The 27,649-nt window shown below is 42.3% G+C and overlaps 1 protein-coding gene across 3 annotated transcripts in view; it reads right to left on the reverse strand.

Annotated features, from left to right (window-relative positions):
• Positions 1 to 12,543, reverse strand: part of BPNT2 (3'(2'), 5'-bisphosphate nucleotidase 2) — a 32,225-nt gene extending 19,682 nt beyond the window's left edge. For 2 of the 3 annotated variants that reach the window (XR_014255607.1, XM_082433475.1), the window contains exon 1: positions 11,900 to 12,541. Coding sequence is in view for 2 of the 3 variants with exons in the window: in XM_082433475.1 (XP_082289601.1) it covers positions 11,900 to 12,286 (387 nt within the window). In the remaining variant the exon portion in view is untranslated. Of the gene's footprint in view, positions 1 to 11,899 lie in introns of all 3 variants that reach the window. The other variant, XM_082433476.1, reaches the window with a different exon arrangement.
• Between the last annotated feature and the right edge of the window lie 15,106 nt (positions 12,544 to 27,649).

Below are 27,649 nucleotides of genomic sequence, written 5' to 3' on the forward strand. Positions count from 1 at the left end.
CTTTCTCTGTCTGGTTTATTTCACTTAGCAGAGTGCCCTCCAGGTTCATCTATGTTGTCCCAAATGGCAAGACGTCCTTCTTTTTAAAGGTTGAATAGCATTCCACTTTATATGTATGTGTGTGCGTGCATTACATTTTCTTTACTCATTCATGCATAGATGGACACGTATCTATCCGTTGTTTCCATATCTTAACTATGACGAATATTGTTACAATGAACTTGCAAGTACAGATTTTTCCTCCAGATACTGATTTCATTTCATTCAGATATATATCCAGAAGTGAGACTGCTGGATCATATAGCAGTTCTATTTTAAATTTTTTTTGAAGAACATCCACACTGTTTTCCATAATGACTGTACCAATTTACATTCCCACCAACAGTATAAAAGGTAAGAGTTCCCTTTTCTCCACATCCTTGCGAACACTTATCTCTTGTCTATTTGATAAAAGCAATCCTAACAGGTGTGAATTCATAACTCATTGTGGTTTTGATTTGTATTTTCCTAATGATTAGTGATGTGGAGCACCTTTTCATACATCAGATGGCTAATTAGATGTCTTCTTTGGAAAAATGTCTATTTGGGTCCTTTGCCCATTTTTTAATTGACTTATTCTTTTGCTGCTGAGCTGAGTGACTTCCTTACATGTTTTAGACATTAACCCCTTATCATATATATGGTTTGCAAATATTTTCTGCCATTCTATAGGTTGCCTTTTCATTTAGTTGACTGTCTCCTTTGCTGTGCAAAAAGCTTTTTAGTTTGATGCTGTCCCACTTATCTTTGCTTTTGTTTTCCATGCTTTTTGGTGCCTTCTCCAAAAAAAATCATTGCTAAGACCATGCTAAGGAATTTTAGGTTTTAGGTATCACACTTAAATCCTTAGTGTATTTTGAGTTAATTTTTGTTGCGTGGTGTAAGATAAAGGTTCAGTTTCATTCTTTTGCATATGGATAACCAGTATTCCCAGCACCATTTATTGAAGAGACTATCTTTTCCCCATGGTGTGTTCTTGGCACCTTGTCAAAGATTAGCTGGACGTATATGCATTGGATTATTTCTGAACTCTATATTAAATTCCATTGGTCTATGTGTATGTTTTATGCCACTATCATATTGTTTTGATTACTATAGCTTTGTAATATAATTTGAAATCAGAAAGTGTGATGCCTCCAGCTTTGTTCTTGCTTGGCTACTCAGGTCTTTTGTGGTTCCATATGAATTTTAGGATTGTTTGTTCTATTTCTCTGAAAAATGCCATTGGAATTTCGATAAGGATTGCACTGAATCTGAAGATTGCTTTGGGGAGCACAGATATTTAATCAATATTAATTTTCCCAATCCAAGAACAAGCAGTATCTTTCCATTTATTTGTATCTTCTTCAATTTCTTTCATCAATGTCTTTCAGTTTTCAGTATACAGGTCTTTCACTGCCTTGGTTACATTTATTCGTATTTTATTGTTTTTGATGTTATTGTAAATGGGATTGTTTTCTTAATTTCTCTTTCAGATAGTTCATTGCTGTTAGTGTACAGAAATATAACTGATTTTTGTATATTGATTTTGTATCCTGCAACTTTACTGAATTTGTTTATTACTTCAAAAGTATTTTGGTGGAGTCTTAAGGGTTTTTCTATATGTTAGATTGGCTCATCTGCAGAGACAATTTTACTTCTTCCTTTCTGATTTGGATGCATTTTATTTGTTTTACTTACCTAATTGCTCTGGCTAGGACTTCCAGTACTATGTTGAATGGATGTTATAAAAGCGAGCATCTTTGTCTTGTTTCTGATCTTAGAGGAAAAACTAAAAGCTTTTCACCACTGAGTACATTAGCTGTGGTCTTGTTATATATGGCCTTTATTATGTTGAGGTATAGTCCTCCTATACTTAATCTGTTGAGAGTTTTTATCATGAAAGTATGTTGAATCATAGATTTTTATCTTTCATTCTGTTCAAGTGGTGTATCACCTTGACTAATTTGCATATGTTAACCTGTCCTTACATCCCAGGGGTAAATTCTACTTGATCACGGTGTTTAATCCTTTAAACGTGCTGTTGAATTCAGTTTGCTAGTATTTTGTTGAGAATTTTTACATGTATATTCATCAGGGATGTTGGCCTGTAATGCTCTTTTCTTATAGTGTCTTTGTATGACTTTGGTATCAGCGTAATGCTGGTTTCATAAAGAGAGTTTGGGAGTGTTGCTACCTCTTCAATTTTTTCAAAGAATTTGGGAAGGACTGGAATTAATTCTTCATTAAATGTTTGGCTGAATTCACTGAAGAAGTCATCTGGTCCTTGGATTTTCTTTGTTGGGAGACTTTTGACTAATGATTTAATCTTACTAATTACAGATCTGTTCAGATAGTCTATTTTTTCCTAGTTCAGTCTTGGTAGGTTTTTGTTTTAAGGTATTTATCCATTTCTTCTAGGTTATCCAATTTGTTGGCATGTAACTATTCATAGCAGTCTGTTATGATCCTTTGTATTTTGCAGTATCAGGTGTAATGTCTATGCTTTCATTACTGATTTTATATATTTGAGTATTCTCTTATCTCAGTCTCGCTAAAGGTTTGTCAATTTTACCTTTTCAAAAAACCAGATCTTAGTTCATACTTTCCATTGCTTTTCTAGTCTCTTATTTCTGCTCCAATCTTTATTATTTCCTTCCTGCTGCTAATTTTGGGCTTAGTTTGTTCTTCTTTTCCTAGTTCCTTGAGGTGTGAGTTAGGTTGTTTGAAATTTTTCTTTTTTCTTAATGTAGGCTTTTTTTTTGTTTTGTATAAATTTCCCCCTTGGAACTGCTTTTGCTACATCCCATAAGCTTTGGTATGTTGTGCTTCCATTTTTGTTTACTTCAAGATATTTTTTTCATTCCCCTTTTGACTTTTTCTGAGTGTTGTTTAGTTTTCACATATTCGTAAATTTTCCAGCTTTCCTTCTGTTACTGACTTCTAGTTTTACATCATTGTGGTCAGAAAAGATGCTTGATATGATTTCAATATTCTTCAATTTGTTAAGACTTGTTTTCTGGCCTAATATGTGATCTATCCTGGAGAATATCCTATGTGAGTTTGAGAAGAATGTGTATTATTCTGTTGTTGATGAAATGTTCTGTATATATATATATACATATACATATATATATATATGTGTGTATATATATATATGTGTGTGTATATATATATGTATATATATGTATATATATATATAGGTCCATTCAATCTATGGTGCAAGTCTATTATTTCTTTCTTGATGATCTGTCTGGATGATCTATAACTGAAAGTGGGGTACTGAAGTCTCTACTTCGTTGCATTGCTCTCTTTCTAGCTTCAGATCTGTATTTGCTTAATATATTCAGATGCTCCGATGTTGTGTGCACAGGTATTTACAACTGTTATAGCCTCCTAATGAAATGACCCTTTTATCATTACAGATTGACCTTCTTCGTCCCTTGTTATACTTTGCTTTATCTCAATCCCCTAAAGCCAGGCCAGGTGCCGAGAGCCTCTCACTTGTTTTCTCTAGGGTGGTGCCCTGAAACGCTCAAGTCTGTGAGCCTTTTCCCCACCCCCGAGTCATGGTGACTTTCTGCACTTGCTCGCTCGCCAGCTGCAGGGCTTAGTCTCACGGTCTGTGGGAGCATGTGCCGCAATCAGGCCAAAGCGGGCGGTGTGGGTGAGGCGTGTACTCTTGGGGGTGCTAACAGGCCACTGGGGGGCTTTGCAGGTAAGGAGTCCCCAGTGGCTTATGCGCAGGCTTCCTGACGGCATTTGCAAAGAGCTTAGTAGCATCCGTTTGATGAGTTCTGAGTCCTGACTTAGGTGCTCCCACAGTTTCTCCCAACCCCTCAGACTTGCAGATCACCTCAGTAATCTAGGTGAGGTGAAAAAAAAGTAGGCCTTTGGGCCAGTGTCTTGCATGGCTAGAAAAGCCAGGCACTCACTCACACACTCCTGTGGGTGAAATCACAGGCTGAAGGGGTCTCTCTCTCCTGGCACTGAGCTGTGCTACCTTGACAGAGGGGCAACGTAAGAAAAGTGAAAATGTTCCTTTTACTCTCTTCAATGCATCTATTTTTGGATTTTTTTTGTCTCAGTAATATGCTGAAACTTCTCCGCTGGACTCCCAGACTCCCACAAAGAAACTCTTGTCCGTGGGTGACTGACAAAATCAATGTTCTATAAGCGAACGACAGTAGAGAATTCCTATACTACCATCTTGCAAACATCACTCTAAAGTATTTTGGTTATACAGCCCACGTTCTTAATGACAATGTTAGGCCACCTCAATGAATGACTGCAGCAGCAAGAACATGCAAAAACCAGAATAAACCTAAAACAAATAATGGATGTGACACCAGGAAAACAGAAGCAGTTCCTGGGTCTTGATCACTCTAGTTTTACAAAAATGGTAGTGCCAAGTCTGAGTGGCAACCACTGTGCCTTTTTTTTTTTTTAATTTATTTATTTATTTTTGGCTGTGTTGGGTCTTAGTTGTGGCACACAGGATCTTTCATTGCGGCACATGGGCTCTTTGTTGCGATGCATGGGTTTCTCTCTAGTTGTGGCACGCAGGCTCCAGAGCATGCAGGCTCTGTAGCTGCAGCACACGGGCTTCTCTAGTTGTGGCACGCAGGCTCAGTAGCTGCAGCGCGTGGGCTTAGTGTCCCTGTGGCATGTGGGGTCTTAGTCCCTGACCAGGGATCGAACCCGCGTCCCGTGCCTTGGAAGGTGGATTCTTGACCACCAGGGAAGCCCTATCACTGTGCCTTAACGATTAAGATTTTTGCTTGGAGTTCATCAGTTTCTTCATATTCTTTCAACTGAGTATGTGCTAAAAAGTTACAGAACTTTATTTGAAAAGATTTTCACTGAGAGTCAGGGAAGGGAGAAACAAACAGAGTAAGAGAATAAGAACATCAGCACAATCACCTGATCTGTTTTTGCACAACAGCTATTTGTTACCTGCTACTACCACTTCACACCTACAAATTTAATAAACACTCCCACCATTGTAAACAGCCTTACCAACAGTTGTTAAAGTCAAAACCAGTAAGTCTTCCTCAATTATTTTCCACATTCCACCAGCCAGTAAGCCCTGGAAATTCTAGCTCTTGATTCTAAATATCTGTCACTATGTATACCAAGAAATATATCCTAGTTTGAACCACCCTCTATCTCTCACTTGGATTCCAGAAATAGCCTTTGATTGCTCTTGCCTCCAATCGTGCATTCACTGATTCATTCGTTCATTCAACAACAATTTAATGACTACATATTCTAAACTGCTTTGGGCAATGGAATATTATAGTGAACAAAACAGATCAATTACTGCCTTTCTGAAGCTTCACTTCTCAACCCAGCAACCTGCCATCTTCCTAAATCACATCATGTCACTCCCTGCTTAAAACCTTCCAATGGTTTCTCATTACACCGAGATAAAATCCAGACTCCTTACCATCGCCTACAAGGTTAAGTCCGGGATGATCTGGCTCCAGTAACCTTTCTCTATTTGCGCCCTTATTTACTACACTCCAGACTCGCTTGTCCTCCTCTGATCCTCTGGCCTCAGGGCCTTTGTACTTGTGCTCTTCTCTTCATCTACACCCTCCCCAAACCTCTGCATGACGGTCTGTCTGCTTCTCGTCACTCAGTTCTCAGCCCCTACGACAGGGCCCCAGAGCGGCCTTCCCTGAGCACCATGGCCAGAGCAGGGCCCCACCCCACCCCCACCCCTCTCCCCACACGATCTCATTCTTCTTCAAAGCCCTCATTAGTATCTGACGTATGTGTTTACATGTTTACTATCCATCTTGACTCACTAGAACATAAGTTCTGTGAGTTCAAGGACACGGTTTCCTTCATTATTATAGCTCTATCCCCAGTGCCCAAACCAGGGCCTGGCTCAGTAGGTGCTACATAAATACTTCTTGATTGACAACATTATTCTTCATCAATGCAGTTTCATTTCTTCCCTGTAAGACCTTCCGCTCAATCTACTCTCATCACTACTGCCTATCTGTCTCAGTCCTCACCAAGGAATTGAAGAACAAGAAATCAAGACCCTAAAATACAATTAGTGCCATTCATATGACAGTTCAGTTACTCTGGGGTCAAAGAAACTTTTGGTTAATGCCTTAAGAAGGTAGCATTTACTGCATTTCTCCCTAAATCATTATATCCTAGTAAGTTTTTAGATATAATGCCTCACACTGTGCTTTCAGTAGGCATTCAATAACTATTTTCTGGATATATATAGCTCTCTAGCTGTCTTCTTCTCCTTTTACCTATAGAAGCCTTTTACTGCCAACTATAACCTCTCAAATATACCCCTATAAATAAACATGCTCTGGTGTCTCACACTTTAAAAACAAACATATGAAACAAAAAATCCACAGAACCTTCTCTTAGTCCCACATAATACCCTAGCCAAGTTCTTTAGAGCCCAATTTCTTGAAAGACTTGTCTTTACTTAATGTCTCTATTTCCTTACTTCCCATCTTTTTAAATTTTGCTTCCTTCTCATCAAGACACCAAGAGAGCCCCCAGGTCATTGACCCCCTATCTCTTTCCAGCTTCCTCCAGGACTATCAGGAGAGGAATGGAGGGTACTTGGCTTTCTACCCAAATCCTGCCATTGGAAATGGCTGAGTATTCAGCGAGCAAGGGGCAGTACTTCAGTGGGGATGCAGTGAAGGCGCCGATGATTTAGGTGGGAGCCATGTTGATAATGACATCAAGAACAGTTACAAATTTCAGCACGGAATAAAGTCTTTGACAGGTTCCTAAGTGGCTCTGGTCCATTAAGTTCCAACTTTAAAGTGACAAAGAGAGCTCTGAGCTTAAAATTGGTTAAAAGGGAAGAAGAGTTAAAGGTTTGTTATGAATTATATGTACATTTTCTTTGAAAGGAGATTCTGAGATAGTCCTAAAGATAAAAGTAACTCGCAAATAAAAAAAAAAAAAAAAGACACCAAGAGAACGCTCACAAAACTTACCAATGACCTGCATACAGAACTATTATAAAGAGTACGTGCTCTACATCAGATGGCCTGAGTTCAATTCCAGCTCCTCAGTTTACTGGGCATGTGACTTACCTAGGCTAGTCACTTAATCTTTCTGAGCTGCAGTTACCGTATTGCTAAAAGTGGGTGATAACTATACCCTCCTATAGGGTTCTTTGGGTGAATCAATGAAATACAATAGGCAAAACAAACAAACGGTATAGTGCTCAACACAGAGTAAGCACTTAATAAAAGCTGGCTGCTAGTATTCTTACTAAATGATTATTTTCAGTTTTTGTTATCCTTGGTCCTAGGCCCTGATCTTCCCTTTCACACTATATTCTCTCCCGAAGCACCCCTGTCCAAAACTGGTTTCAGTTAATATTACAACATTGATGACTCACAAATTTATATTTCGAATTCAAATGTCTCTTCAGAGCTTAAGACCCATATATTCAACTACCACTTTAACAAGTCCCCTTGGACCTTTCAAAGGCAACTCTAACTTAACAAGTCTAAGATGGCAGTCATAACGTGCCCTCTTGTACCTGTCATTCTCCACTGCCCTTCACCACCAGCAAAACACAAACTGTGAAAGCCAGAAACAGAAGTCATTTCTGACACACATCCCTAGAAATTCTCTCGTATCCTTCCACATACATCCTCCCTACAACCATGACCCCCAATTCAAAATGCATCATCTCTCACTTGAGAAAGCCTCCTAACTGGTCTACCCCCTCCAAACCATTCTCTAAGCATCTACACCATGAGCTCTTCCAACCTTTAAAAAACTGTAGTTAAGAGTACACTTTATTTACTACTCCTATGCTGCCTTATATACAGAATTATACAGACCTGAGATAATTCCCAGACCATTAAGTGAAGCTCTGTGAGCCTAAGATGATTTTCCACCAGTGTAACCTTTGGCAAATTATTTAGCCTCTCCAAGCCTCAATTTATTTACCTGCAAAATGGAGGTAATAGCACTTAACCTCCTATGTTGTTGTCAAGAGTAAATTAATAATGGTAAGAAAAAGCTTAATTCAGGGCTTGCCATTTACTGAGGACTAAATAAATGTTGGCTAGTAAAACAAGCTGAGTGTAGCTTTCCCACTGGCTGCGTTTGGGTCCTCTTCTCTCACGAAGTCTATTTCAACAGTCTCCTAACTGGTCTCACTCACCTCTCAATGCCCAAAGCCCAAACAAAGTATGGCATCATGTGGGCTTCAAGAAAAGTCAGGTAAATCTGGCCTTCTTTTAGTACTCTAGGATTAAACCAAAGATCAGGTTCAAACTTCTTTGAGATTAGCATAGGATCTAGCCTCTGCCTACCTTCCTAATTTCTTCCACAGTAAGTCTCCGATGTGCAACTGATTCAAGCTCATCAGGCTACTTGAATTTACGACACTACCACCTCTATACCGCCTGCTCCTTTGAACTTGGTTTCTCTCTGTCTGTGATGCTTATGTCTGTACTGATTATCAAATTACTAGTTATCTCAATTTTATAGAAGAGGAAACTGTAGCCCAAAGAAGTTAAATGACTGGCCAGGATCACCTAGCCTGGTGACAGGACAAGACGTTAAGGCAAGTGTTCTTTGCACTATATTAGCACTTCTCAACCTTTTCCAGTGAGTACTCCTGTTGAGAGAGAAGAGTCTCTCATCCCAGAGGTCAAGGAAGGCACAGACCCAAGACTCCTACCAGCTTGGAGTATCATGCTTTATCTTCAAACAAATTATTGCCAAAAACTTTTAACAAATTGAGGACAGGAGCCCCTTAAAAAGAGAGTTCCCTGTACATTAAATCAAAACTATAAACCTAAATGTGTTCCGTAGTGCAAATCCACTCCAAAAAACTATCTTCAGCCTTCATTTTCATCATTATCCACAAGCATACAATGAAAGACAGTGTCATACAAATGGCTGCAGTTACTATTATTTTCACACTATGAAATCAAGCATTGTCAATGTGTTTAGGAAGAGGAGAAAGGCTGCCCTGAGAACTCGCCCCAGATCCCAAACGTAAGAAAGACTGAAGACAAAAGGGAATCCAGAGATCCTAGGCCAAACCTGAGTTTTCTTAGGAGAGCATGCACCTTTTTTTTTTTTTTTTTGCCACGCAGGGCAGCATGTGGGATCTTAGTTCCTCACCTGGGGTCGAACCTGGGCTCCCTGCAGTAGAAGCACCGGAAGAGGGGAGTCTGAACCACTGGACCGCCAGAGGAGTCCAACATGCACTGCTTTAGAGTAGGGCTTCTCAACCTCGGCACCAATTGAAAAATTAGGCCAGATAATTCTTTATTAAGGGGGACTGTCCTGTGCATTATGGGATGTTTATCCTCTACCTACTAGATGCCAATAGCATTCTGCCCCTAGTTGTGACAACCAAAAATCTCCAGACATTGCCAAATGTCCCCCGGGGGCAAAACCGTCCAGTTGAGAGTGAGTGACACCTGCAATTTACTCTTACTAAGGAGTGAACAATTAAGATAGGCAAGCTCAAGCCTCTGACTCCAGACAGGGAAGTCATGGGAGAAAGGGACCTCTCTCCATTTGCATAGGGCACCAGGATAAAAGAAAAGAGGATCTGTGGTTTCTCAATGCTAATTTTCCATGGGGACATAAACTGAGTGGGATTCGACTTAAGACCCTCACCAAAAAATTTCAGGTGCAGCTTCAAAAACAACTAGACATTTAAGACTGAACTTCTGGGTGTTGGAGGAAGGGAAGGAGACAGGAAAGAATGTAGGGGTGAGTCACTACCTAGATGGCAGTAACATCTGGCCTCTAGTCTAACAACTACTGACAAAAGGAGACGGCTCACCATGACACCATCCTACTGTGACATTGTGTAAACGAACATAACCTCCTCTATTCCACTAATCACCATCCAGCACGAACACAAAAGGCACGCAAAAGACGTACATGCAAACATTCAGTCACGAGAACACAAAAAGTTATTTTACATAAAGGCAGACTTCAACATCTGTAAAAAGCTTAGTTTTTGTGTTTTAACAAAATGCAGATCATCACCCTTGGCAGCTATTCCCCCAGCGTTTGTTAAGAAGGGAGGAAACAAATGCAGAATCCTGTGGAAGTCACCCAAGGCAAAAGTTCTGATAGATGCGCGGCGGGGTGGAGTTCACATTTGAACACACATGTACATATGGATATACATTTTCAATATTTGAGAATATTTTTGTACTGGCCTTTTTGAAAAAGTCAACTCTGCTGGTATATTTCACTATTATTGCCTTTAAGCTTCTACAATTTTACATTTTCCCCAGGAAATCATACTACAAGTTTTAAGTAGCCTCCTAAAGGTAGTTCATATAAACTGTGGAGTGGAGTGTCATGAGTCTCAGGTCTCCCACATGGAAAGTGAGAAAATAAAATTTACGTCTTAAAGTTGCTGTGAGGATCAAGTCAAGTCCTTTGTAGCCAGGCTCTGGACACCTAAAATACACTCAATAAATGGTTACTATTACTATTGTTATAACTAGCATATATCAGCTTCTCTGAAATTCCCGTTTTTTTCCACAAACTCTTAGGGAACACCATGTGCTTCGGAGAAGAGAAAAACAAATTTTACAAGCACATCTTACACCCAGATGCAAACACAAGATAAGTATTATTTGTGATGATAAAGCACAGTAGGGCAAAAGAAAAACCTGAAATGTTGTTTCGTTTGAGAAATATCATGTCAATTACATCAGGTATCCAGCAGCTCGTGATATGAGAGCCAAAGTTCCTTCCCACTGCATAAAAATTTTTAAAAAGGAAAGACAAAAAAAAAAAAAAGTAAGAAAAAAAGACCAAAAAAAGAAAAAGCAGTAATATGACAGACTGGAGAGAGGGTTAAACAAGATATGTAATTCTACAATGACAATACTCCTAAGTCTTACAAGAACAGTAAAAGGTCAGATACCTTCCAAAGAAGCAGGGGTTTACATTTCACTGTTTATCTAATCAATAAAATTCCACTGGAAACAATTTTTCTTCCCCGTCGCCAAAATCTACTGTTAGGTGAGTTAAAACATAGAAAGTACCGCCACACTATGGTAGCTCTTCCTCTGGATTGTGAGACATTTTAAAAAGCTTTATTCATTCAACAGCAGCTGCGCTGAAATGATGAAGTTTAAAGTATTAACAACAAATCCAAAATGTCTGGATTTCCCTAAGAAAACGTCAATTCCTTCCCCAGAAACTGTTCTCCAATCCTTTACTCTTTGGAGTAAATAAGGGATAAAAGGCTGAAGTTGCTAGGAAATATACTTCGAAACACTTCCTTGAAGGGCCCCCCAAATATATGCCATTAAGAGGGTCCTGATGAGACCACAGCTAAAGTAAACCGTGGTCACACCAGCCACAAATGTCCTGCACACCCAGAGTTCTGCAGCAAGACGTCTACCGTGGCCTTGAGCCGGTTCCTGGCAGGTCCGTCAGAAAACGTGTACTTTACAGTCACGACCCTTCCAGCAATTAAATGAGAGGAGGCTAGAGGGCCTTGAGGGTGCTAGTCCAACCCTTTCACTTGACAGAAGAGCCTGCGGCAGGGAGCGAAGTTAACTTTCTCTGCCTTTGGAGAGCAGGGCCCACCCAGAAGCCGAAGCTCCAGATCCCAGGTGCCAAGCGGGCGCGCACACCTGGGGAGGGGCCAGAAGGTCACGCGGCCCGAGTCGGACGCCCCGCGACCTCACCCAGCTCTTCCACGAACTCTCTGTTATGACCTTGAGCACCTAAACCTGTGCGTCCCCACCTCCGGATCTGCAAAATCGGAGCCAGAGCCGGGACGCCTGGGGCTGCTGCAGGAGTCGACGCGCCGGGACCCGCGCCCAGGACCCCGCTCCGCCCCCCCGTCCCAGCGCCGGCTCGCGACGCCCACCTGCACGTTGGGGAAGGCGGTCTTGAGCAGGTAGAACATCTTGCGGTTGGACAGCACGTCCCCGCTGGTCATCTTGTCGTCGGCCCCCTCGCGCGTCTTCCCCTTGGACTTCTCGTGGAGGACGTTGCTCTCGCGGACGCGCCGCACTTCGTCGCCGCCGCGCACGGCCGCCAGCACCGACACGGCCAGCATCTCGCGCAGGTCCACCGTGCCCCCGTCGGCCGAGGCCGCGGGCCCCGCCGCCCCGCCGCTCGGCTCGCCGCCCAGGCCGAAGAGGCTGAAGCGGCCGGCCAGGAAGCCCGAGTAGAGGTGGTAGAGCACGCCGAGCCCCAGCAAGCAGAACACGGCCACCCCCAGCGGGGACAGGCGGATGCCCATGGGGGCCATGGCGGGAGGCCGGGCGCTCGGGGCGGCAGCCCTCACAGGCCTGCCCGCGCTCCCGGGTCAGGCAGCGCGCGGACTACACCGGCGCCCGCTCCCCGGCGCCCGCACGCCCCATCGCTCGCTCCCGGGAAAGGCCGAGCCGCGCCGAGAAGCCCCTCGCTGCCTTTCCGCGCGCCCGACTCCCCCGGGCGGCGCGCTCCCAGTTACTCAGCCGGCCGGCGCGCCTGGCTTACACGTTAGCCAACGGCCGTGAGGTGAAAGGGGAGCGTGGGTGTGTATCCGGGTTACGCAAGGGGGCGGGGCGCGGGTGAGGGGCGGGGTGAACCAGGCCCCTCCCCCTGGGCGGGGCGACCGGAGGCGGGGCGGCCGGCTGGTAGCTCCGGGCCGTGCTGGACGGCGGCGGCTTAGTTATTCCGGTCGGACGGCGGTATTTGGGTTTTCAGATCACTCCGGGATATGGCGGAGCTACTTCCCAGGCACGGAAGGATGCTGAGTGCCGTGTAGAAATTTAAATTAAATCTCTCTTTGAACGACAGCGTATGGCTGAAATAGAGCCATAGGGACAGTCTAGACGTCCCATCACTCTGATTATTGAGGAACGGAGGACGTTGCAATCCATTTTAAGAGAAACCTGTGCTTTTTTTCCGTCGGCGCTTGTGTAGGCAGAGCCTGCAGCTTTAAATCGCCTCTCGGCGCTCTTCCATGTGGAGCGGGAGTTGGGCGGGGATGGGAGGAATTTTACTTGGCTCTTTATTCTTTCGGCACCCCAGTCTAAACGTTTATGCATTTATATCTGTCCGTCTGCATAGATTTTTCCCTTTACCTTCACCCGCCAGAATAAACCATCCTCTAGCCAGGTGAAGAACTTACCTTGATTCTGGGCTTTCACGATGTGAGAAAACACTCCGGGCTTGCCTCCCTGCCACGTGCACCTTACCCATACAGTACCTTCCAGAGGCTGAGGGGGCAGAGGAATGGCCTGCGATATAAAGGTTGTCTCAGGGTGGCCCGTCAACCTAGAGTATGTAATCTCTGGGTCAGTATAGGCCCTTCAAATGTACTTGTAGAAGCATTTAACAGAAGTAACTGCCTTCTATTATGCCACTGATTTTAGCAATAATATGAGTGCTTACTAAATTTTAGTAAGTATTATAATAAGCGTTAGTAAGTTTATCCTCCATCTTGAAAGTGAATATTAAGGTGAGCAGTATCATTTTAAATGTTAGAATATTTACACAAAATCAACTTAAAATGCAACCGGTTTTACTGTTCACAGCCAAAAGTCATTGGTTTTAAATGAGCTTTAATATTAACGACCTTAAAAACTTTAGGTATACAGAATGGATTATGAACATTTATTGCTGAGCAAGTTGTTAGAGACAGCTGACTCTTACCACTTCCTGTGAGTTCAGAGCTCCTGTAGAATTTGCTTGTGGTTATACAGATACAATAAACAAAGACTACTGATTGCTTGGTTTCCTCGCTTATAATCACAGCACAAAGTCACGTACAAATACAAATCAATGTAGGAACAGTTTCTGGAGTGTTGACGGCACCAAATCTTAAGGAACTGGCACTGTCTTTGTCAGCTTTGGGGAGCAACTTCACAATTAAGCAATGCTACTTTCCAAAGAAATCTGAAAGTGAAGGTCACACAGGGTAATTATGGTTACCAAATCCAGGGATAAATATAAAAACCAGGGTGGAAGTGAAGGCTTCAGCTCAACCGAATCACCTCAAACTGCACCATGAGATCAGCAAAAGATGTGAGTTGCGTAGTAGTTATGAAAATATTAAAAGCATTATTGGAAAGTCTGGCTGAGGTTTGTAAAAATAATCAATAGTATATTCCAAGGATAGTGGAAAGGAATACTGGGCTATGCTCACTGTGGCACTATACAAGGCCTTCGTGAGACACAGAGGGAGATATTAAAAGCTCTGAGGCATTTATACTGCAGGAAAGAGATTAAGATTTGAGAGGGAAGATGACAAGGGACATGCAAAGAATGAAAGTGAGTTTAAAGATCGTAGTTCCAAGTGCTTTAGTATTCAGGTAACAACTGATAATAGCTAATAGATATTGATAAAAGACAGCATGTAATCCTTAAGAGAAACTTTATGACAAGAAGACCAATTTACATGCGGGACAGCGATATTGTCTTAGAACCTTCATAGGAATTTTTAAAAACATTTTTATTGGAGTATAGTTGATCTACAATGTTGTGTTAGTTTCTGCTGTACAGTAAAGTGAATCATTTATACATATACATATATCCACTCTTTTTTAGATTCTTTTCCCATATAGGTCATTACAGAATATTGAGTAGAGTTCCCTGTGCTATACAGTAGGTCCTTATTATTTATCTATTATATATATAGTAGTGTGTATATGTCAATCCCAATCTTCCAATTTATCCCTCTGCCCCCCTTACCCCCTGGTAACCATAAGTTTATTTTCTACCTCTGTAACTCTATTTCGGTTTTGTAGATAAGTTCATTTGTACCCTTCTTTTCTACATGCCGCATGTAAGCAATATATGATATTTGTCTTTCTCTGTCTGACTTACTTAGTATGACAATCTCTAGGTCCATCCATGTTTCTGCAAATGGCATTATTTCCTTCTTTTTTATGGCTGAGTAATATGCCATTATATATATGTACCACATCTTCATTATCCATTCCTCTGTTGAAACGTCATAGGAATTTGCTTGAAAGAAACTTGCGTTTTCAGTAACAAGTTGCTAGAAGCTTGAAAAACTGCATACATACTAATGAAAATTAGTATGAAATTTAATAGAAAGCAAAACAAAACAACAAACTGATAGCATTTCTTCATGTTTAAGTATTAAACTTCCAAAAAGAGTATTATTTGTATATTCTTCCCTTAAATGATTCGATCCTATAAAATCAATAATTCTGTTTTTTAGTAGATCCAGTGATATGGTGTTTGCTTCTGCCACTAAAGTTCTGTCTTTGGTAAATCATACTCTTCTTGGGACAATGTCTTGCATATGTTAAGATTGTGGATGGTCAGTTTCTAAAACATGGATCTATGTCCATTCTTAAAACTGATTTCCCCCAAGATTTAGAAATACTCAACTAAATGAGTAAGTTTTTCACTTCATATAAAGTAATATGCTAGCATTATAACCCTTACTGTGGCCCTGATCTTAGCAATAATACACTTATTTAAAATAGAGGCAATGTTGTATGTATGTACAATAGAAAACTGGATATAATTTCTACCCTTTGAAATTATAATCACTCTAATCCATATGATCAACATGAAGCCAGGTAGGTATCTTACATATCTTTTTATCTGTTGACCTAACTCAGATCTTTTGCATGTATGAACTCAGTAAATATTTATGAAACTGGATTTTTAACAAAATTTTGTCCATTGTGTAAAGTGTTTTTTTTTTAAATATTGAATTTAGCAAATACATTAAAGACCCAACATTCATTTTGTCTGTTCAAAACACTTGTTTCACAAGGATACAAGTAAGCTGAAATAAATATTAGCTTTGAAGCTGTTGAGAAGTCAAATATTTGTTAATTTTTATGTGTGTTTTTTATTAAATCCAGTGCTTGGCAAAGCATCAGTTCAGTTCATAACGTAAAATTTCCAACATTATATTTTCTTCTGTAGGTAGTCTGAACTCATGTTACACATTTTGCCCATTATCAACCCCAAACCTAAGTAAGGTAAAATTATCTTCTTAAAACTCCATTTAGTTGGGACTCCCCTGGCGGTCCAGTGCTTAAGACTTCACCTTCCAATGCAGGCGGTGTGGGTTCGATCCCTAGTCGGGCAGCTAAGATCCCACATGCCTTGTGGCCAAAAAACCAAAACATAAAGGAAGCAATACTGTAACAAATTCAATAAAGACTTTAAAAATGGTCCACATCAAAAAAATCTAAGAAAACAAACCAACCCATTTAGTTAAAAAAATATATAGTATCTGGAATGTTCTGATTTGCAAAAAATAGCATTTGAATGTGTTTATCAAATATGATTAGAATGTACAGTCTATGGAACTGTGTTCAAAATTTATATTACAGAAGAACCCCAATGTAATACACGTTACTATGGCACAGATTAATATAATTCAAGCCAAGTCATGTCACCCAGAATGTAAGAACTCTATAATTTAATATCTTAGCCTATGTGTCTCAAACATTTTGCCAATGAAAAAAAGGTAAAAAAAAATTTTTTTTCACTTTATAGCTATAACAAAAGAAAGCTTCACTAAACAGTGCTTACCCTATGACCTGAAATATCCTTCTGTGGTTTTAAACCCTCTAAATTGATTTTATGATTCTATTCCTGGGTCACGGTTGGGAGACAGTTCTCTGTGAGTCTCTGTGTTTTCTGTTTGTCTTTCCAGCAGAGGCACTGACTCCCTTTTCAAGGATTTATCTTTGCAAGGATGATGGTACAGCAAAGAGCTTGGAAAGACAGAGATGGAATGTCCCTCCAGGGAGAAGGACACATTTGTTTCCTGTACATTATTATTTGTTTCCTCTACAAAAATAATGGCAGGCACGCTTACTACCAATTATAAAAGATTCAGGGTCTCTAAGTTCAAAGTTCCTCTCCTGTTAGGCAAGCCACTGTGCATGCGTGCAGGAGTCTTGACGCCCTAAGTGTCACCCCGTGGGAATTGGGGCTTGAGAAACAAGTGGGAATGCTGACACCCTGAATGCCGCAATTGCTTTGTCTCTGAGCCAGGAGTCTCGTGTCCTCCGCCAGCTTCCATGAAACTGGCAGGCTAACTTACTAGCTGCCAGTAGGGTGAAATCTCAGACCCTTCACCGCTTTTGACAGTCAATATCCCCACATCGTCAATTAAGTCATAAAGCCAATTTTCACAACTTGATTTCTTCATCTAAGTCCCAAAGCAAATAGAAAATACATTTTTCTGCAGCACGAACTTACTAATGATACTATATTCTGCTGCAAAGTGTCTTCCAGAAACACCTATCGTATTAGCAGAACTAAGCCTCTTGTTCATCTGTCTTTACCCTAGAGCCCCATTCACCCTGCCTGTCCTCAAGGCTTTTGTAGTTAGAAAAGGTGAGACACACCCAGATTGCTCTAGGTGATAAGGGTTTATATAAGAATATCTGCAGTCATGAGGAACCCCAGGACCCTCTCAGCAACTTAGAGTCATTCTGTGTCTCAGTACTTCTAAAGCTGGAATATTCAGCAGATCACAGAGTACTTCAAGGATGACTCACAGTCATGTAGAATACAAAGGCAGCTCCAGTGATCCGCTTTTTCTTGCCTGCCTCGTGTTCACACCAGCCTGAAAGGGTCACTCATACTAGCAGTGTTTCATGCCAAGTTATCTCTCATGGTGTAGTTCTGTGATGCATCTACGTGGGTGTACTTGGCACTAGTTGAGTCATTTTAGCCAAGGTAGCAAGATTACTTTCATTTGACATCCCCACACTTGGTAAAAGCCATAGTTAGTTGAAAAACAACGGCCCGATGCTTCCCTTTGCGGAGGGCCATGGACAGCTATAGTCATCGTGACCCATCTACTACAGTCCCTCAAGTAACATTTTAACATCCTCATACGTCATTACAAAGTTACAAGTTCTTCCCTCCTTGGGAAGGCAGCAAGAGCCTCAGCCCATCAAATGCAGAGCCTGGGTTCTCAGCCCCTGCCACCGCGCCTGCTCCGTTACAGGGCACGATCTCCCTCTGCCCCACCCGCCATGTCTTTTAGAATTTAATTAAATCACTTCATATAATCTGATTCAGATTGCACTTAAAATTTTTTCTGACTTCTTGAGCGCTTCTGAATGATACCACATAATTTTAAATATTTTCCAATTTCTACACTATGAGTCACTTCCTACCATGAACAACCCTGAAAGACAAATTCTCGGGTTTTATACTCTGCATGTTCTTCAAGCCCGGTCTTAGCTATCACAGTGCCCAGGAGGCGTCCCTGGACCTCATGCCCTGTGCGCTCGCTCCCATAGCAAACGGGGTGCCTCTGTCATTTCGTGCATTTCACCGTATCATCACTGCCTGGAGACCTGGCTGCCTCCCTCCTGGACTGTGAGCTCCTTGTGGGCAAGACCCACAGCCTATTCGGGGACGGTGTCCCAGAACCCAGCACTGCGCTTAACGCACACTCAACAAAGAATTTATTATGTGTTTTGTTCACCTCCCCACGCCAACATTTTCACGGCCATTGCCTGTCCCCCGATTCTTCACTGGGCCTTGATCTCAACTCTTCTCTGTTCCTCTTCCCGTAGGTTAGTAGAATAAGGGTAACCATCTCTCAGATATAAAACCTTATCCAAATCAGGCCAAAGGATATTAGGAAGCAAGGGAGAAGGTAGAGTTTACTTGATTTCGTTTCAGATGTGCATCTCTTTCTCTTTAAGCTCAGACTGCTCTCTTTCAGCCTCTGAAGAGATGTCAGTTAGAGCGACATACCTTTGGAAACAGGGAGCAAACTTATCTTTGATATACATGGGGCAAGTCAATGAAAGTGGTGAGATCAGCGAGTGCCTCTGAAGAAGTGGGCGAAAGGTAGACAGATTTTCAGGATTCCATGGTTCTCCGGGATACCAATTAGGAAATGACCGGCAAAATGCAATTACTGTAGATAAAGAATAGGAAGCCCTAGGGGACCTTGTGCCGCCATGCTCTTTTTATACTGCTCACATCCAGGGGCGGGCTAGCAGGAGGAAGTTGACTGCAAGAGACCCCTAGGTGACAGAAGTGTTCTCTAATTGTGGGAGTGGTTACCTGATTCTATACATTTGTTAAAATTCAGCAAATCAACCTCTTAAAATTAATGAATTTTATGGTATATAAATTATACATTATAAAACTGATTTTTTGCAAGAAAGGAAGGAGGGAGGGAAGAAGGAAGGAAGGACCAACAGGCCAAGTCAAGAAATAGATGGTGCATATCATGCCAATGTAACCCTTTCGAGACAAAGTAGGGCGGGGGTAGAGCTGACATTGGCATTTCTGCCATGGTCATGGGCATGCCATACTGCATGTCCCAACAAGATTGCTCTGGTGGAATGTTTTAAGAGGGCAAGAATATCTTCAATTCCTATCTTGCACAATCTGCAAGGTCATTCTCCCCACTGACTTGTGAAGGTCGAAATAAACACAGAATAATCGAGAGATAAAAGACAACCCTTCCTTTAGTCAACCTAGAATGCAGATGACTGGGGAATGGGTCACCCCGTATTCCTTTCGAAGGGGCACATGGCAAATGAGTATCAATCATGCTGGTGATAAAGTCCCCCCATCTGGTGGATTTGTGACCTGGGGTCCTACAGAGATGGACCTGAATAAGAAAAACTAGGGCAGCATTTAAAAGTGAAGCCAATTGTCTACATTAATCACAGCAAGGCTATGGCCACATAGAAGGAGGGGACAAATGCTCACTCCAGAATTGGGAAAGGTGCTCCTCTGGCATCCTAACCGAGTGCTTAATGTGACTTCAGCCAAAGCTGCGATGTCGGGGAAAGGGCTCCTGGGGCTGAGTCTAGAGGAAACAAAGATGCAAAAGAAAAGCACAGTGTTTTGTTTCCATGAATAACAGGATGAGATTGTTACAGGGGGTGTTTCTTTCAGTTGCTGAAGCTATTTTCCCTTCTGCTGCGCCCCAAGTCCCAGCAGCCCCCCGGCCCCATACAGGTGACCCTCATCCCCCTCCAGCCTCCCCCGTCAGCCCATTCTCTGAATTTCTATGGTGTGCCTCACCTTTACCGCTCACTTTAGAACTGCGTTGTCTTCCTAATTATGCATAATATTCATAACTCTCCACCAACATGATCCAGTCTCATGCAATCAAAGAAACACACTCTGGCCACCAAGAATTCTCATTCTTTACCTGCATTTCTCAACACTGTGAAGACCACGTTTTACTCTTCTACCATCCACTTGCTACAGGCGCTTGGCAGACATCGACTTCCTGGGCTGTTTCTGGCTAAGGAAGTTCCTTCACTGAGGACTGGGAACCCTGGGTGGGGCAGCTGGGGCCCCCTGGCCCCTGAACTGGCTGACACAGGGAGGTCCCTGTGTTTGCACTCTCCAGGCTCCCCTGTGGGACAGGGCCAGCTGCCCATGCCCTCTCCCTTTCCAAGACTCTGGCCTTAGGCCACTGTCCTGTGGCTGCTGAGGAAGACTCAAGGAGGGGTTGACATCAGCTCCCACCAAATCCCCTCCAGGGGCTCTGGCCTTGGAGGCAACTCCTCACCCCTGCTTTCCTGTGCCTGGTCTGACAAGCCTAATCGGGCTGTGCCAGCTGGCATAGGTCTGCTGTTGACTAAATGTGCTTTAAATTAAAGCCATTTGTTTTGTTTATTGGGATGATTATGTGAATGAAAAATGTTGCCTGCCATATCAGTAAACAAAGGATGTTGCAGCCATCAAGCCATCACATTACAGCCGCCCCAATGGTGAGCTCTGAGTAAACTCAGGAAGGAAAGAACACCTGCCATCTAGCAGCCATCAGACTGCAGCCACTCCCTATGGTGAGCCCTGAGGAAACTCAGGTTGAGAAAGCACAGGATGCTGGCCCCAGAGAGCTGAGGTGCATGTCAAAGGAACGATTTCAGTGAGCCCAGACTTTGCATCTTCTCATACATAGAAAAGCACTAAATTCCTTAACTTGAGATATCTGGTTTTCCTTAATTAACAGTAATCTTTAGATGGTCCAACTACCTGGTCTTTGTTGAAAAAACTCCTATATCTCTTGGCTCCACCCTCCCCCCACCACCTTGCCTCTTCTGAGGAGTCTTTCAGAGTTATCTGAGATGCTGTGTCAGAGACTTGAAGTCCTCAGAATGTCCGGTGAATAAAACGTAACTCTCAACTTTTAGGTTGTGCATTTTTTTTCTTTTTCAGTCGACAGTTAGTTCTCAAAGGCTTGTAACCTCATCTTCCTTTCTAACTTCCTCAGGACCTGGCCCAGACCTGGCCAGATCAACAGTGACTGTCAGTTGATGACATGATGCCTGGTGCCTGGAAAAAAAGAGGGGGCAGTGTCCCACGGCATTGACCACATGCAACAGGAGGTGAGACATAAGTTTTCTCACTGTCTGGGAGTTTTGACGGATTCCAAAGCTGAGAACAATGGGACTGAAGAGCCCGTATGGTCTCAAGAAAGAGGCTGGTCAGCTCATCCCCACCCCAGACCTACTGCCAGGGTCCCCAGGGAACCAGACTGACCTTCCCTTTCACACGGACCAGGAGCACGATCGGAGGAGGGGATGGTGAAGATTCCTTTAAGCTCTCTGCTGGAGGCTGTCCTTCTACCACCTCCTCTGCCTTAGACAGAATGGTAAGGGTTTGGATGGAACCTTGCAGAGAGAAAAAACATTTGTGCACTAGAGTGTGAGGGCCCAGGGAGGAGAAACATCTAAAGATGGGAGGTTGGTGGTGAGACCTGGGACACCAGGGCTGAGAGAGAGGCTTGTCCAGAGCAGCCTGAGCTCGCGGAGTCAGGCAGGCAAGGGACCAGTTTTCTGCGCTAGACCACGTGGTTTCCCAGAAAGCGGCCAGGCCAGGGCTGACTGGAGGTGAGACTGTCCGTGAGGCCTGCCTGCTTGTCAGGCCACAGTGACCATGACAGAGGGCTTCTGGGAGATGAAGCTTCCCAGGCAGGGGCTGCAGACCATGTCACGCTCAGCAGGGAACACATTGATTGAAGGTCCCCTGCTGGGGTGTGGGGATGGGAAGCTTCAGAGAACCCACAAAAGTGCCCCAGGAGAGACGGAGCCAGAATCTGGGCTTCCATCACCCAGAGGCAGCAGCGCCAGATCAGGACACCATCCTATAAACGCTGTTCTATGTCACTGCTTTTCCTCCCGCTGCCCCAAGAGAGTGGTCGGAGAATGAAGTCCACCTGAGGGCCCCCAGGGGAGCCGGCCTGACTCAGGGGACTGGAGAGGTTAACCTCATGCAAGAAGCACTTCCTTGGATGCACATTTTCTAGTTCATCCACAAACCGAGGAGCTATTTGGCCAGCATGCATTTCAAACATATTTAAAAAATTTTAAATATATAGGTTTACAAGTGCACCATGTTTCATTTACATCGATAGAAACCATATGGAGAAAAGGAAGAAAGGCAAAACACTGTCCAGACAGCGTGCTTTAAACAAAACACATCATCAGAGAGCTTGTGAATGTCCGTCTAGGAGACCAGAGTTGCTTGATGCAGAGGCCCACATGCTATCAAGTGATAGAAGCTGCTCCCATATGTCTTCTTGGCTATCCCTACAAGAGCTGGCCTTGGAAAGTTCAATGCCAAGATCCTAACATCTAGACTTCTTGGCCTCCATCTTGGACCCTGTACTAGGGACCAAAACCTTCACCCTTGTCCCACCAGTAGGCTTTTTACTTGAAATACAACTCCTTGACTTCTTGCTTAAGTGCATTTTGATCTAGTCTACCAATTCTGAGATTCCGAGATTCAATCTAGACTACCAATTCTTAACTCTCAATATTCGCTCATATTTCATTAAGAAGGTTCCTTCCAATTTGCGTATTACCTACTGAAAGAAATTTATATTTTAAGATATTTTATTAAATTGTCTTCATCCACTTAATGAGACAAAAAAGCATGCAATATAAGTTTAAGAACTGAAAAGGATGTCTCAGAAATAAAAGGCTTTTCATAAAGCACCTTTCCAGGAAGAGACAGTTTCCTTAGGCAGGTGAAAGGAGAGATGCTGGTGACAGACGGAATTAGGCACATCATCCAGCTCTGCTACTACTGAGACCCTGGACAAATTGCTCAGTCTCTTGGAATGTCAATGTTCTCATAGGGAATCACAAGGTCATAGCTGAGTTTTCTATGGGATTAAGAGAGTTCATTTATATAAAGCACTTTGCACAGTGCTTACCTGTTAGATGTTAGCTGCTGTTGTAAAATGGATCCCAGGTATCATGGCCCTTATCTTGGAGTCAATAAAACCAGTCTCTAGAAGAGGGATTAAGAGCCTGGCTCTGTTGCTGTCTGTCTGAGTGGGAATCCAGGTTCTACCATTTACTGGCTGTATGATCTTAGGCAAGATACTTGACCTCTCTTATCTAGGTGGGTAAACACACACACACACGCACACACACACACACACACACACACACACACACACACACACACACACACACACACACACACACACACACACGACACCAAGGAATCTTCAGAGAGAGCTTTGGAGAGAGAATTATAATCCAACTCATAGAGAGTGTGGCGGGTTGGAAGTAAAATCTTTCATTTGGTCGGCCTGTGCCAAGAATGATCTACATGTGTGTTTTTTCCTCCCTGGGTCCCCCAGGCGGCCCCCTCAAAGCCCTCAGAAAGCATTCATCTGACCCTCTTTAATGTCATATGTGTTAATATTAGATGATACCTTTACCTAATGCTATGGAGTAATTTCTAGATATATTGCTAACTTCCTTGACCTCCTCTCATTTTTCCTCTTTAAAAGATTTCTTTTTCAACTCTTCTCGCTTGTTGGAGTCAACTCGGCCTGCCTTGGAAAATATGCGGATATTTTTGTAGTTAGTGCATTACATTTATAAATTGATTTAGGGAGAATCAACGTACTGATAATATTGAACTTTCTTATCCCAAACAAGGCATGTATCATTCTATCGCTCAAGCCTATTTTTGTGTCTTTCAGGATTGTTTTAAAATTTTCCTCATCTAGGTATTAGACATGCCAAGTTATGCCTAGGTATTCTATTATTAATACAATTATTATTTTTACTGCTGCAAATGGGGTCTTAACCAGATATGATTTTTTTCTAATTGCATAAAGTAAAGCATTAATAATGGTACAGAAGTAAGCTTGTTGGAAAGAAAAAAAGAAATGTAATATCTATAAAACAGGAATCTAGTCCAAAAAGAGAAATTAGTCCAGAGGGTTGGAGGAATGTCTTCTTACATGAAGTAGCAGCTTCCATCAATGAGACAATTTTATTTTTTTAATTTATTTTTAAAAAATTTTAAATTTTATCTATTTATTTTTGGCTGCATTGGGTCTTCGTGGCAGTGCGCGAGCTTCTCATAGCAGTGGCTTCTCTTGTTGCGAAGCACGGGCTCTAGGCGCACGGGCTTCAGTAGTTGTGGCACACGGGCTTCAGTAGTTGTGACTCGTGGGCTCTAGAGCACAGGCTCAGCAGTTGTGGCACACGGGCTTAGTTGCTCTGCGGCATGTGGGATCCTCCCGGACCAGGGCTTGAACCTGTGTCCCCTGCGTTGGCAGGCGGATTCTTAACCACTGCGCCACCAGGGCAGCCCCTAAATTTTTCTTTCTTTACTTTTTTTTTGGCCGTACCGCACAGTATGTGGGATCTGAGTTTCTGGACCAGGGATTGAACCTGCGCCGCGCCCCCTCTTGCGGAAGTGTGGAGTCCTAACCATTGGACCGCCAGGGAATTCTCTGATGAGACGCTTTTAGATTGAAGCTCAAGGCAAAGGACTCAGGATATTCCTGGGGTGGCTCATGACCAGTCTTTCAACTGGCCTTGTTTCTTAGGTGATTTTAACTCCAAAAATTAGGACATTTTGTCTGACTTTTCAGAGACCTCAGTCATAAGCTGCTTGGGCATGAGGGGGGATTTAGAAAGCAATCGTGAGGAGCGTATTCAAATTTAAACACTGAAGCGTTTTCCCCACCATTAGTATCAGTTGGACCTGCTTGTGTGTTGTGGAAGCCCAGACAGGAAATATCCGTGGCTGTCACCCTCCACCTGCAGTGGCAATGACCTCTTCGAAACAGAAAGAGTAGGAGCCAGTGATCTGGCAGGTTAGAGACTGCGCTCAGCTTGACGTGAAATTTGGGTGACGTTTGAGGACATTGAGGCAGTTATGAGGGCGTTGAAGGAACTTGGGTGCTGAAGTCCTCCACCCTGGGAAATGACACTGACCATAGCCTTGTACTTGAGGACAGCACAGAGGGAACCATGGAGAGTCTGCAGTTCCATGAAAATGCAGGACATGGAAACAACAATGATTCGAAATGGTCATCCATGTTGCTAGGAATTTCAGGCAAAATAATTTAAAGCCCTTGTGCTAAATAATTGTACTGTCTGTGGTCCTATTGCATAATAACTCCTTGTAATTATTTACACAGTTATACAGCAACACACCATTTAGGAGACATGGAAACTTAGCAAATGACCTAACCTCTCTCTGTCATTTTTTTTTGCTTTGTAAAGATACTACCCACAGAGCAGGGAATTAAATGATGGAAGAGACTTTTAAAAAGCCAGCACTCCACCTGACTGAAGGCTTTCCTTGCATGTGTGAGACTCCAAGAAATACATGGTGTGTGTCCGAGGGTCAGGGGGTGGGGAGGGGAGGCACTAAATAGCTGAGTAAGAAGGTAGAGATCAAAAGTCAATAGAAATTATATTTTTACTATTTTTTCCAGAACTTATTCATTTTATTTTTTAAAAATTTTAATTGGAGTATAGTTGATTTACAATGTTATGTTAGTTTCTGCTGTACAGCAAAGTGAATCTATTATACATATACACATATTCCCTCTTTTTTAGATTCTTTTCCCATATAGGTCATTACAGAGTATTGAGTACAGTGTATTTTTACCATGAATAAGAAACCATTTATATGTATAGGTTTGTAAAGCCTGAGAAAACTCAGGTCATAGCTAAATTTTACTACAGGTAGAAACTTAATAATGTGGGAGAGAGTAGCTTTATTATATTTTGTAATGATCAAACTACACCTGGAGTTCTGTACTAAAATCTGGACATTATATTAGAAGAGTGTATTAACAAGTCGCAGAGTACATTTTAAGTAAATCTTTTCCCCCAACTCCATTAATTATGGGGATTCACTCAGCAGTCATTCCTGGACAGAAGAAAAGGCATTTCTCCTCAGGGAGAAATCTTGGAGGGAGGGAACCACGTGGGGAAAAACCCTCCTCACCTCTCAGGCAACCCCGAGTCCTCTCCCCACCCCAACCGGTGTGTATACCCATCACCAGCTGCGGGTCACTAATACAGAAGACAGTCTGTTTAGGAGGGAGTGGCCAGACCATCTCATGTTAATGTTTGGGCATTTAATTATATTCCGGCTTCAGACTAGATGAAGATTAAAGGCAGACATCATAGCTGTCAGGGGGAGAGATATTATATTACTATAGCATATTATATGTATAATATAATATTACTACTATATTAGAGTACAATTAAGATCAGTTGGGAAGAAGTTATATAAAGGTAAGTTTTTGTTCAAAAGAAGGTGAGCTTCTGTCCAACAACTATCTCTAACAGTGCGTAGCTTAGAGGCAACATGGACCCCTGTTGGTTAAAGGCGGTCCAGCAGAAGCCAGGAGACTACCTGGTGGCAACATAGAAGGAATGACAAAGTGAGTAGGAGGGTCAACTACATGACCTTGAAAGACCCTGCGATTTACAACTGGGCTAAATATATTAAGTCTATTGCTTTTCTTACAGATACCAAAATATGACTTTCTATTTCGAGGGGCATTATATATACATGTATAGATGGAGTACTTCACAACCGTTCCCAGATAGGTTGTTAGAAATGCTCTTATTCTTGAAGAGTTGAAGACTCTTGAAGAGTCTTCTATTTAAGTTTGAGCAAACTAAAAGCTCTTCAAGTACAGTTGAGAAAAGTTTCTCAGAGAAAAGAAGACAAGTAATAGTTAATTGTATCATTTACTTGACATAATATTAATTTATTATCATGCCAGTTGGGTGTTGTTTAAGGGTCATTGCTTTATATTCACAATTTGTCTTGAAAGTAGCCCAAATAATTTTCACTGAAAGCTCATCACCCAATTTATGAACCACATACACACTTCTAAAATTATAATGATATGATTCAATGTGAATTGATGAATGAGCTCCATGAATCTTCTCCCTGAATTCTTAAGTACTGCTCATAAAAAGCACACTGTTATGATGGGGCCATGAGGCTCTCGGGAGAGTTGATTCTTGCATTTCTCATGGAGCGTAGAGCTTTTGACATATTATATTAGTCAGGCTATGGTTGTGGTTCAAATGGGTTTTTAATTAAAACTAACAAGGAAAACAAGAATGTTGGATGGAAGAAACAATCACTTAATAATGAGATTTGTGGTAGAAATATCATAAACCCCACTTCATGCTTGAATTGGATTGAAAACATTCACAAGTACGTTTATAATCAGCCTTAATGACTGTTAAAGCTCTCTACATAAAATAAAGGAGATTAGGAAAACCAATAAAATTTATCATTTATAATAGGAGACATAAATGGATGTAACTGAGCTTAGATAGCAGCTGTCAAAAGGTCATAATTCTAGCTACTGATATGTAAACAGCTCCATCTTCTT

Source organism: Balaenoptera physalus (genome assembly GCF_965194825.1).
Source record: "Balaenoptera physalus genome assembly, chromosome: 17".
NCBI lineage: Eukaryota > Metazoa > Chordata > Mammalia > Artiodactyla > Balaenopteridae > Balaenoptera > Balaenoptera physalus.